Source organism: Rhopalosiphum maidis, chromosome 4 (assembly GCF_003676215.2).
Source record: "Rhopalosiphum maidis isolate BTI-1 chromosome 4, ASM367621v3, whole genome shotgun sequence".
Taxonomy (NCBI): Eukaryota; Metazoa; Arthropoda; class Insecta; order Hemiptera; family Aphididae; genus Rhopalosiphum; species Rhopalosiphum maidis.
In genome coordinates this window covers 5055862-5069321 of record NC_040880.1, presented here as the reverse complement: position 1 = coordinate 5069321, position 13460 = coordinate 5055862, and the positions used below count along the sequence as shown (strand labels likewise).

The window sequence follows — 13460 nt, the reverse complement described above, 5'->3', positions numbered from 1 at the left end:
ACTTTAAACAAAAAATATGAATTAATCTGACTATCTATACACTCTAATAGTATACTAATGTCTAATAAGTGATAATATAGTTTTATCACTTAAATTATTTATAAGTATGACCAAATGACCGTTTTACAATCGTAAGCGTTTTGATGCCACTAGTAAAAAGTTGTCTAAAGTCATGTATTTATATATTTATGATGAGGATTTGTTGTGACATTATGATTCTTGTAATAGAGGTAACAAATAACAATATTCGAATAATGAATATATGTCAACGATAGGGTCCTATTTTCAACCTTTAACGATAATTATTGACCTGCAAGTGGAACATGCTTTGATGCAGCAACATATTATAAAACCTATAGAGTTAAATTTCGTTCATTAATTGTCTTGAGTTGAAAAATTTCAATAACCAATACATAATATTACACGAATAAAATATATTGTATATTGCCATATTAATGAATAACTATACGTACACATGCAATGAAAATATATTGTATTTATTGCTTGTATACCTACAAGTGATTATTATAGTATAACAAGTTTAGACGTGTGGGTGTAGCATTGTAGCCATATAGTGTATATTAGTTATATTATGTAGTCGAATAATATAAAAAACTAATAATAAGCTTATAAAATACCAAACGGATTCACTCGACTGGTCTTCAAGTAAAAATCACCCAGAGCACTAGAAAATAGTAACGTTAATAATTAGTTTTTTTGACACATAATAGATGCACAAAAAGTATAAAAAGTGATTTTTATAACAAAAGATGCTAAAATCTAAATAGTTGTCTTTGAGTAACTATTTCGATTTGTCGGACTGATTTGCATTTATTACATGTATAAATTATATTATTTGATCTAAACTATTCAAAAGCAGAATTATTATTAAAATATTATATTTTCTTATACAATATTATATAGGTATGTAATTTATTGTCATTTCGTATTATTTTTTTTCGAAAACATAGGCCATAGCTGAGGTTTTTTTTTTATATTTGTTACTGTAGAGTGTAAGTTTTTGGAACACGTGTTTCAGTATGTGTAACATTGCTTTGTCGCTAAACACCCGATAATATAATTACTAATCATATTATTTTTAGTCAAAGATAAATATGTTGATATGTCAACATATCATTAACAATTTATAGATTTCAAATGTTTATAATTCTCGCGCGAAAAAAAACGCTTTGGATGAATTGGATTAACGATTAAAAATAAATTATTTTCAATTGTCCGATCGTTTTCAATGTGCATATTTACCTAATATTTTTCTCTGCATCGTGTCCCATCATGATTTTAGTGTTGTTTTCACACTTGCCTGATTTAAAGTCTAACCACGTACCACATTGTGTCGCGACTAAAGATTTTTTATTGTACACAGAATCCGCATAGAGTTCGTACGCTCTCGAATGACTGCCAATTACTGTAATCAATTCAATAATAGTTTAATAAGTGAAAAAAGTGTATTTTATGGCGTTATCTAGGTACCTACGATTAATTTGTCTACTTATAAAAGTATCGTGAATCGTGATACATATACATTAGAATATACATATTATTATGTGCACATTGGTGTAAATATGAGCTATAAATGTGTTTATACGATTTATTTTGTATACATACCTAACATTTACCATTTTGGCATACTATTAAAATATCATATTATATGTTTCAATAAGAGGACGCTATACCCACATGTGTTGACTCTGTCTTATACACGCGTAACATAGTTAAAAACTGTTTTGCGCGGGACAACTTTACTCCCTCAATATTTTAATCAAAACAACCAAAATTATAAATCCCATTGGGAAGAACTTTACCTGTGACGTATCGTTTTAATTTTTTTGATGACATGAATGCAATTAAAGTTATCGATTTGAGAACTTTAGGTTTTTTCATTTAATTATTAAAAATTATTGGTTACCACTATCAAAAAAATTAAAACGCTACAACACAGGTAAAGTTCTTCTCAATGCGATTTAAAATTTTGATGATTTTAATATAAATATCGAGGGAGTAAAGTTGTCCCGTGCAAAAAAGTTTTTAACTATGTTACGCGTGTATAAGACAGAGACAACACATGCGTGTAAAGCGTCCTCATAATTTCTTGGATTTTATATTTATTTATTTTTTTTTTTTTTGAAAATATGAAATGAATTTTATCATCACAAAAATAGGTATAAACGTAAAAAAAAATTATTTTTATCATTTATAAATATTTTTGGAATTTTTTTTATTTATTTTACTTATCATACACGATTCATAAATTTTTGACTTGACATTATTTGTTATTCGTCAACTGTGTGACGCTGCACACGATTGGACAAACTAATTGTTTGTTGGCAACGTTCTTAATTATATACATAGAGGTGGTCGATAAGTAAGTAAGTACTTACAGAACTCTAATATTAAGACACCAGAACCCGGTTGTGGTGCTATTCCGCCATTGGGATAGAAATCGACGTGACCCAGACTATCCAAATAGCCTAGAGTCCCTGCAGATGTGTGTATCACGTCAACAAACTCTGCATCATCTCTGTTCAAATGCTTTTTCTGCAAAGGAATACAGTGAAACCCGGGGCAGGCTGGATCCAGACCTATTAAATTAGAGTGGTATGAAATACTATTACGTTCACGTGCACTGTAAATTTAAACCTAATTAATCGATTGCCTATACATATATTCAAAAACAATATAGTAAATCTAAGCTGTGAAAAAAATGAACAATTAGTACTAGATTTATGCCGTAACAATGTATAGGTTTAAACGATTAACACTGTCGTTTGCCGGACTTAATATGTATGTATACACGTACGATATATGTATATATAAAATAACCGTTATCAAAACCAAATAATAAACAATCTTAACAATCATTAACATCATAAAACGTTGTAACGCGTATAGGATCGAATACATATTTCAATTAAAAAACCTAAATTAATATTTATTTAGAGATGCATTTTAATTTTTAATTGTTTGAAGGTATATAGAATAAGTAATACGCTATACGTATTAGTCAAATGTTCAATATTAAAACGTTGCTATACTGTTTTACTGATATTGAATTTAAATTGATGAAATTATACAAAATATTAATTTCCAAACAAAGCGATGGTTTTGGGTTCTTTTTTTTTAATCGATTATTAATTAAACGTTGAATAATATTTACTTCTATTTTTGAATCGGTATCAAACATATACGATTACAATAATAAATTTCTCGATCATTATTTAATGGTTTACGTCCAATTTGCTCACCGGTGATCCTGCCAATTTTTTCCGATTTAAAATTAGAGCCGCAAGACCCCATGACGTGGGCACCAAGACTGTGGCCTATTAAATGTATGTCCGACGGATGTGTCCCCGTGTGTGCGATCAAACGTTCGAAAAATTCAGCAATCAGATTACCCACGGATAAGGTCAGGATTGCCGGTGTGCTGTAGATAATATCTTCTGCGATATGGCTCCAATCTACTGTGAAAACGTTGTACCCTCCGGTGTCGACATAAGCTGCAATATTATTTTAACATAATGTCAACAATCGTTATATTACTTACATTACATGCGTTGATATCGGTTATTAGGTATTATATTTATATTATATAGGTACGCATAGCACAACGTTTTGTATTACAGTTTGCTTTGTTGTCAGTGCCATATTTAAGAAAAGACAAATGGGATAATTGCCAACTTCCGGCATATTTAGTATTACAATTAATTGTATACATTTTTATCATACTTTAGAAAAACAAAATAGGTATGAATTTTCTTGATATTTTACTGGGTTATAAAGTTTAATGGCAACGGCCTTAAAGCTGAAATAAAATTTGACCATTAAACTTAAAAACATTTAGTTTGATATGTAAGTGTAATAAATAATCAAAATACTAATTTTTATTTTAAAAAAACGTTTACTTTTTAACCTGTGTACCTACTTACTTGAATACATATTAAACATTAATTAGACACAGTTAAAGTGTTAAGTATTTTTGTATATTAAATAATCATATTTTTGACAATAAAATGTTATTCTATGATCCAGCTACTCATTTATAAGTAACTAATTACATTTAAAATTAATTTAAAAATATATTGTGCTTAAATTTTATTTTAGCATTGAACTCATTGAAGAAAATAGAAATGGACAATTTGGGGTCCAAAATTGTAAATTGTTCTGGACCTATGAATTAGTAAGTCAGGCACTGTTGTTCGTACTCCTAACCAATTCATAGTTTAATTAATTACGTCTTATCATTTATATATTGCAGTGGCTTTATTAGGATATCATGTTAAATCGTGCGTACGGGCTTCTCTTAACATACGACATACCGGTTTTAATGCAAAACACTCCAGTGAAATTTTCGTCTGACGCAAGCCATCCGTGAGTAATGACTTTTAAAGGAAGACCGTCAATCCAATAATCAAGTACTTTTGATTCGTTACCGAATTCAATGTCTATTGGCATATCATTTCCAAGCTTACTAATTGGATAAATAAATGGTCTATTATCAATACGTTTTAAACTTAAAAATAAAACAATGATAATATCGCCTATTAAATCTAAAACTGAATATTTTACAATTGTATAACAGGCGATACTTCTAGAAAAAAATAAGTATGATGACTAATGATGTATTATTTATTTAATATACCTAATCCATCTAATCATATTATGGTAACATTGGGTAATTGGTCTTAACAAGTTTAATTTGAAAAACTAAACAATATAATATAGTGTGAAGTGAAATTTGATACGTATAGTTTGTAATATTTATTTAATTTATTGTTTAATTTATTTATTTGGTGGTTAGCATTACCTGTTAAAATTATCAAGTCCTATTAATATATTATGTGTAAAAAATGTACATACTAAAAATAGTCTACGTTATATAACATTATTGATATTATTATCACGAAATAATGAAAATGAAAACGAGTGTTTCGTCTCATTTTTTGTAATAGATTTTCAAATGAAACTATTATAGTTTATATAATAATATATAATAATATAATGAACATAGTGATAAAATTCATAGTAAATAAAACTACAGAATTAATAACTATAAATGAAAAAATAACGTTTTCAAACATTACTTGTTTCATCCGAAAACTAAAATATGGGTACGTTTTACATGTATTTATTTTTGATGTTTTATTTTTTTATTTTTGTTTAGATGGTAATATTGATCTGATAACGTGACAAACGAAACACAACTACAGCTAAGTGTATACGTACGAGTTCGAATAGAGAAAAGTCAATGCGGATCCATTGATAGACCTTCGTATAATCCCTTTTCGGGAACCGTCGTTGTCTTCTCCGTCGAATATTAAAAACTGAGCTAGAACATGAGAATGATAAAAATAATATGTCCCATTTAAATAACCAGAAAAAAACTAATTAATCAAATACGGAATTTTTCGAAAAAAGAAACCCCATACAAAACGATATTTTTAATCGATGTTACGTATAAGTCATCTCAACTCTTATAGTTCGTTTAATACATAAATATATTGGCATATAGGTAGTTTCGTTTAGATTGTGATAGACAGTAATACGTTTATCACAACTCTTTACCGACACGGCGTATCCTAAATAGTTATACAAACCGTGATAGATCAACTGGAACACAATCAACAGTACTATTGCCGTAGAGACATTCATTTTCTTACGAAAACGAAAATGTATACGGCGTCAAATACGAGTAAGACTATAATATTATATACAACAGACCATTATTGTAGCTAACAAACGCGCTTGTTGATATATTATTAACTATTTAAATTATATTTACTTAAAAACGTTTGCATATATTGTGATTATTATTATTTATCTGCAATCATCGTGTGTATACTTATTTGCGTATGTCTCATTAGTCGTCGTAATCAACCAATCCACCTGTACAACGACTGTTGCCAAAACAGACCAAACAAATTATTTACAATAGCCTAGATTGGGAGATGGTAAATTACGACAAAATTACATCTTTTCTAAAAGTCGATGTATAAACTGCGGAAAAAAACAGAAATAAGAAAACTTTAAAAACAGAATTAGAAACTGAATTTAAAATATTAAAACAGTCACCCTGAAAAATGACAAAAATTGAGTTACAACTATCTTCGCTGCTGGTACCTATAGATATAATACATGTACCTATATATGTTATCATAATGGTGTGTACATAGTTTCTATATATATTATATGTATAAAATAAATTTCTACTGCTTGTACAATGTTTCTTATTAGGTTTTTCGCAGATTATATAATGTTAATTTTTTTTTTGCCGCAGTTTACATATTAACTTTTATAAAAGGTATAATTTTATCGCAGTTTACATACAGCTCCTAGATTAGGCACATTATAACCTTGGAACACCTATAGGTATTAGGTACTATATTGATTTATTTCCAAATCCATATAATAGGTACGCACGAGTAGTCTAGTTAAGTGATCAATGTTATAAGCATGTGGTGTGTGTTTGTTTAAATCATTGATTTTCGTGAGTATATTTTATTGAATGTGCTTTATATTTTATATATATATATGTGTGTGTGTGATAATATTATGTACCTCAAACAAATATATATACGTAGGTAATCACATCATCGTACATTAAAAATACATTTTTATTTTGATAATGAACATCCCGAATAACGGTATAACAATTTGTAAGAAAATCTCTGACGACTCGTTTCCAATTCAATATATAAATAGTGTTATTTATTTCAATCGAAAAATAAAGGTACGTATACACGTCAGAATATTAGATATAATATAAAATAAAATAGTTAAATAAGTAATACTCCATTATGATAATATTATACAAGTTATCAATACCTACTGTTTTAGCTTTCGATTTGGAACAATGGAGCATAAATTTATGATAGAAAATACTTATTAGTCGTCCTGTCACTCAAGTTGTTTTAACAATTTTAAGTGTGTTTTTCTTAACACAAAAACGGCGAGTTTTAAAAGCCGCATAGATAATAATATATCATATTATGATACACACTTTTCATTTCAGATTTTTGGTATTTTTAGGAGATTTTGTGTTGTATACTAAATTTTAACAATTTGCATATCATTATATTATCAAGAATAATTATCTGATCTTTTGATTTGTCTGATCATTAAAAGATTTTAAAAGCCTTAGATCAGTCACAAGTCTATAGACAATTATTCAGGTGAGACAAACTTGTAGGTAGTCATCGGAAGTGGTGGGTTCCAATAACTTAGTCCTATCAAAACTGCAGTAGCCTCCCAAATTAAATTGTAAATTCATCGTAATCCGACCATCATGAAAATAATAATCGGGATTTAGGCTATTTTATTTTGAACAATGCTAAACCTCCCACTCCCACAAAAAAATAAAATTGACCGTTGACGGTCGAAATGTCCATGGTTATTATAAAATAGTAATGGATAAGAATTATGTGTACGATTAATGTTACAGCATAATATATAGGTAGTTCTTTATTTTATATTTTGAGATAATACTAAAAGTAAAAAACGATTAATAATATGGGATCTATAATCTTTTATATTTTCTCTGCATCTGAAGCTATAAAAACCAAAAATAATATTTCTGATTATATAATAATCGTATGGTATTGGTTGATCTATGTTGCATATTTGATGTAGTCGTGTAGATACGTGGATCTATATTATTTTTAATTAACAATAACGATGACGCCAATGGCTAGTGTTATCAAACCAGGTTTTAAAAATGACAAATGTAAACACATAAAGTATAATGATACGTTAAGTATCACGATAAGTTAATTGACTCAGCATTAAAATCAATATTGATTCAAATGGGTTTCTCTTTTTTACATTTCGTATAGCCATACCAATATTTTCTCAATTATTATTATTATAAAACGAGTTATTTTTATCATATTCGAAACCAATAATATTGAAACAGTTGCGCGTGTGAAATCGATTCTTTCATTGTAAATTATGGAGGATAAAATATAATAAATAACATTTGGTTTCAGGTACTAAATTATCGCAATGATTCACTTTTATAATTTTACTTTCGCTGGCGCAAGTTCTTAAATTAGAATAACGACGAAATACGTTATTTTTTTTAATTATTTTAACTGATGTATTATACTTGAATACTGATATCACCACTACAACTGCTGTGTTACCTATCCGTGAGTTTTTCAAGCATGATTTTTTGTTTCTCTATTGATATAATATATTAGTATATTATTTAAAATAATTTTGTTTCACGGAATTTTCGAAATTTATTCTATATAGGTACTTAAAATATTTTATAAGCTCAAGTAAGACTAACACAAATAATGGGCAACATAATAAGTCTTCCACTGCTTTTTTTTTAATTATTACAACATAGCATAGGTACTTGATATTCTACTAGTTTTTTAGTATACAAAAATTATCAACCAGTTGATTTTAATGAATTTATTATACATAAATTTATTCCTTGAGTATATTTTGTATAGATAGTGTACTTATATATTATGTTGTACAATTATATATATAATAGCGTACATGCTGATTCATTTTTTAAAACAAAAACACAGGAACATTAGATTTGAATATAAATTGTATTTAAATTAAAATTAAAAACATGTACATAGATATTAATGTAATATGTTTATACTTGATGTTTGACAACATTTATTTTTTATTTTATATACGTTTCTAATTAATACAATAAAAATATAAAATACATTACAAATTTGTACATTATGTCTAATCTGTGTAAGTACTATAAGGACTGGTTTTTTTGGTCTTCAAGAAGAAATTGCCTCTAACGCTAGAAATAAGAACGGTAACAGTTATTGATCAGAAAAATACACTTAAATAAATATATTAACATCAGGAAGAAATACCACTATATTAATCACACCAATGTAACTTTGTTGAATTTCGTTTTTGTAAACTACCGCACACTATACATTTTAATGTTTTGGTCACTATGCGTGTAAATTAATTTAATGAAGAATTTTTGTTTTGAACATTGATCATTGTATCATATTGCATCCCACACATTGAATTATTTGCTATATATTATTTCACTTTTTGTTAACTGTCATGCTTAACAATTGTATGAATAAGAAAACTACTTAAATTAGATCAAACGAGAGTGGAGAACGATACAATACTTAACTGTTAATCATAGATAATTATTCAATAGTAAATTGGTAACTAATATAAATTATCGATCTACCTGGGTAATGCGTCGTGTCCCATAAACTCACGAGTATTGTTCTCACATTTGTTACATTTATAATCTTCCCAAGAGGAACAGTTTACTGCAACTAAAGAATTCTTATGGTACACAGAGTCTGCATAAAGTTCATATGATCTTGAATGACTGCAATGCACTGCAATTAATTCAATATTATAATATAATAGCACAATGGCTGATTGATCAGTTACCCAACTATATGTGCTTAGTCAATGTCAACCAATAACCATTCGTACCAAGGCCACACTATTCTATCGTGTAAATAATTTGTTCTATTAAATTTGTTAATTCTGTGATATTTCTTATATTGGTAGGCAGTACTATTGTTCTAAGAAAAACCAAATTGCGTTAATTTATATAAATAAAAGTAAAAATAAAATATTATTGGTGTTCTATTGAACTAATTCATCATATTTAAATGTACAATACGTTTGGATTGTATATGCTTTAATAATTAAATTACCTACCTATTTTAAATTCTGGAATTTCGGTTAATATATTGTTTAACGTGGTCATTATAATACTAATGTAATTGGTCTCTGCCAGGATATGAATTATCAGTTATACAATTAATAACCATATATAAATAATTGATACAATATTGTTATTCATTTTGTATTATGTGATACATGTGATCGAGTCACTACTCAAACGTTACAAATTCAAAATAATTTTAATGCAGTTGTATGCCACAATAATACTTATTATAGTTATACAACGGTTCAATGATTTTTCGGTTAATAATTTTGTCGGGAAACAATACGAAAAAAATCTTCTAATGATTGATATATAATTAGTACCTATGTACCTAATATTAACAATATAATTCATACTTACTAACTTAAATCACTTTTCCAGATTGACAGAATACTTACTGAAATCTAATAATTTGAATAATGAATAGCATCCCGGCTGGGGCGCTGTTCCGGAATTGGGAAAGAAGTCAGCGTGGCCTATACTTTTAAAGAAGCCGATAGTCCCTCCTGAAGTGTGAATAATGTCGACAAATTGGGCATCTTCTTTGTTTAAGTGTGGTAAATGAACAGAGATGATGGTCTCGTATCCGGGTGCAGCTGGATCTAAACCTATAGAACATGATACAATATACATAATACAATATTTTATAAAGACGTGCCACAATATGGACATTATTATATGATTTTATATGATTTTCCATCCTAACCGGAAAAATGCTTCGCTTGTGAAAGTGGTAAATGCCTAAACTAATACTTCATTACAAATTGCAAGTTATTTGCCACAAACACAAAGAATATAGAAAATAGCCAATGAGCCAATGAGGTATACGAATTTCAGTGTCCTTAAATCACGTTGTTGATAATTTTACCATAAATAATAAATCACAATTTAGAATTTACAAAAAAAAAAAATTTTAAATTATGTTAAATACCTACTGAAAAATTCAAATAATTTTTAAAATTATAATAAAGTTAGATAGAAAAAAATTCAAATAACTTTAATTGAAAGTAATGGTTGAATAACGTTGAACGTTACAATTATGAGTAAGTTTAAATTGGTACTTTAACCCCATTGAATATACCAATTTTAAATTTTCGAATTGGCAATACAAAATTATTACATAAAAAAATAATACATTTCAATTGAACAAGTTCTGCTACCTATGATTCAATAAGCTAAATAGCCGACGGATTAAAAGAAACTTTTTGGGAAGTATATATCCCAGTAGTATTCTAAAGGTATAAATATAAAAACAATAATTATTTTTAAAATTGAACCCTGATCAACCGATATTTTTCCGGATAATAGTTAAAGGTAATTTTTTTGTATTTTTGTATTTTTTTAATTATTATGATTTAGTGTAAGCATTGTGTACAGAACATGTATGTAACGTAAATGTTGGTACGTTCAAAGTGCTCACCGGTAATCCTGCCAATTTTTCCCGATTTAAAATGATAACCACACGATCCTACAACGTGGGCACCGAGACTATGGCCTATTAAATGTATATCCGACGAATCTATTCCTGTGACATCAACCAAACGCTCCAAAAAATTAGCAATCGCAGAACCAACGGCTTTGGTCAAAACTGCAGGAACTGGGTACTTAGGATCATCCGCAATACTACTCCAATCCACCGAAATGACATTGAAACCGCCGACGTCAACATATGCTAATATGGTTTGACATTGAATAATATAATAATAAAATATTGTTTATTGAGATCAATCAAAACTGTATAAATTGTACAGGTATTTTATTTAGTTATTAGAATAATATTTGTTTTATCATACCGGTGTTAATGACAAACACCCCACTGTTGTTTTTCTCCGATGAAAGCCATCCGTGAGTAGTAACTTTTAAAGGTAAATCTTGTATCCAGTAGTCAAGTATACTTGATTCGTTACCGCTTGCGATTGGAATCCGTTTACCGTTTCCGAGATCTCTATTTAAACATATTGAAAAACATTATTAAAAAATTAAAAATAATTTTAATAATGGTATGAATACTGTATATTCGTAATTTATACCACAGAAAAACAATTAATCAAAACACAAATAATTTCTAAAATTGAATAATAATTTAGCATTTACTATAACAAATAATATATTATTATATGTTATGAAAAAATAAAATTCTGTACGAATATTAATTATGATACTTATAAATTAAAATAATAATAATCTATACTTTACTCATTACTGGCTTATACTATACCTACATGGCTACATAACATGGTTTATAATAACTATTAATACTATATAATATTATATTTGTAATATCATTATTACTTTATCAAATTTTATTTAAATTAAGAAATATTGTTAAAAATTATTACTTGATTTCACCTATGGGCTAATAATATTACATACGAATTTGAATAGAGAAACTTCAAGTCGGCTTCATTGATAGACTCGGGTGGTTTAATATCTTCTTGTTCAGAACTGTCAAGTTCATTCGTAGTATTTCCATCTTCTTGATCGAACGCTTTTATATGAACTAAAATTCAAAAAAGATTCCCTTGAAAAACTGAATTATATATCTATGTATTATGTAATATATAACTGTGATTTAATCTCTGAATAATTATCTGATAAACAGGTAGGTATAAACATTTGATTAAATAGTCTTTATCTAATGTAACATAATATCCTAAAAGTCATACAAACCCTTAATTATTTGGATACCAAACAGCACGAGTATTGTAAAGTAGATGCTCATCGTTTATAATTCAGTCAAAAATACACAACATTGGCCTGACAATCATGATATAAAACTACTTCAATTCGCAGAAGAGCAACTTTATATATTATTAATTGTACAATTTTGTTTACAAAAGCACAACTTTTTTTTCGTATTAACTAATTTGTTTGACGTGTTTGTATATGCGTGAATCATTATGATTGTCACCAGTCAGCTACCTTCAATAATTATTATTGCAAATCGGCTGGCTGAAAACATTATATAAAAATTTCCTAATCTTGGAATACTTTGGAAAACGAGTTTCGTAGTGATAGGTAGCGAAGATAAATATAGAACAACACGTACGTATGATATATTAAGGACGCTAGGTGCCAACTGATTTATTATGTAAATATTGTATCTATGTAGGTATACAATAATTAATTAATCAATAATTATTAATTTTCCATACATAATTTAATTTGAAAAATATTAAGAGTTTATGTAACGATCGAGAGAATGCGCTATTAGATGTTTACGCGCGGCGCATGCACGCGTTTTAGCTACGCCCAGTACGGCACGATCGGCACAACCAGTTCGATGAATATTCTTACGGGAGTGCGCCTTATTATATCCTGAACGGTCTTGGTGTACGGATAGCGTAAACGCGTATATTAATACATGTTTGTAATTTATTGTGACTACATCATAATATCTACACGCGCCCACCAACCAATTTCTAATTAAGAGTGTTGTTTAAAATATTTTACACGGCATAACTGTCAATTTTGAGGAATATTAATTAAGGATAAACAACAATTAATTTATGTAGTTTTACTTTATTAATTTTTTTTTTTAAGCATTCAAAATATGTTCTGGCTCTCTTATGTCACTACAATTTCGGACAACTAATATTCCAAAAAAAATCTAAAATAAAAAAATAATAATAAAATACATATATATTATTTATAAGTACTGGTATATATGGCATATTATATTAGTATATAAAGTATATATTATAGGTATCCATTGTTGATAAATAATTAGATTATGATATATTTTATTACTTACATC

At 27.9% G+C, this 13460-nt stretch overlaps 2 protein-coding genes and 1 long non-coding RNA gene across 3 annotated transcripts; 1 reads left to right on the top strand and 2 right to left on the bottom strand.

Moving 5' to 3' along the window:
- Window positions 1–452: 452 nt before the first annotated feature.
- LOC113547967 (lipase member H-B-like) lies at window positions 453–5753 on the bottom strand. Its single transcript, XM_026948566.1, has 7 exons — window positions 5613–5753; window positions 5242–5344; window positions 4335–4486; window positions 3264–3515; window positions 2400–2600; window positions 1264–1426; window positions 453–685 (listed from the first exon to the last, which is right to left on the bottom strand). Exons 1-7 carry the CDS (start codon window positions 5665–5667, stop codon window positions 628–630), a joined length of 984 nt encoding a protein of 327 aa, XP_026804367.1. The 5' UTR covers window positions 5668–5753; the 3' UTR covers window positions 453–627.
- A 677-nt stretch (window positions 5754–6430) lies between these two features.
- Window positions 6431–10219, top strand: LOC113556972. The gene is made up of 3 exons (XR_003405561.1): window positions 6431–6502; window positions 6597–6745; window positions 10085–10219. It is a non-coding gene; the product is annotated as an uncharacterized LOC113556972 (long non-coding RNA).
- LOC113556961 (lipase member H-B-like) lies at window positions 8673–12466 on the bottom strand. The gene is made up of 7 exons (XM_026962212.1): window positions 12374–12466; window positions 12077–12203; window positions 11497–11648; window positions 11124–11375; window positions 10102–10311; window positions 9206–9362; window positions 8673–8791 (listed from the first exon to the last, which is right to left on the bottom strand). Exons 1-7 carry the CDS (start codon window positions 12423–12425, stop codon window positions 8728–8730), a joined length of 1014 nt encoding a protein of 337 aa, XP_026818013.1. The 5' UTR covers window positions 12426–12466; the 3' UTR covers window positions 8673–8727.
- Window positions 12467–13460: the final 994 nt, after the last annotated feature.

Excerpts from the sequence above, each read along its gene's own strand:
- LOC113556961 (XM_026962212.1), bottom strand. The coding sequence starts at position 12,425 with ATGAGCATCTACTTTACAATACTCGTGCTGTTTGGTATCCAAATAATT. Across the intron at positions 12,204-12,373 it reads TGGTATCCAAATAATTAAGG|TTCATATAAAAGCGTTCGAT; the intron begins GTTTGTATGACT and ends TTTGAATTTTAG. Across the intron at positions 11,376-11,496 it reads GGTGTTTGTCATTAACACCG|CATATGTTGACGTCGGCGGT; the intron begins GTATGATAAAAC and ends AAACCATATTAG.
- LOC113547967 (XM_026948566.1), bottom strand. The coding sequence starts at position 5,667 with ATGAATGTCTCTACGGCAATAGTACTGTTGATTGTGTTCCAGTTGATC. Across the intron at positions 4,487-5,241 it reads ACTTTTCTCTATTCGAACTC|TAAGCTTGGAAATGATATGC; the intron begins GTACGTATACAC and ends TTATCCAATTAG. Across the intron at positions 3,516-4,334 it reads AGTGTTTTGCATTAAAACCG|CTTATGTCGACACCGGAGGG; the intron begins GTATGTCGTATG and ends ATAATATTGCAG.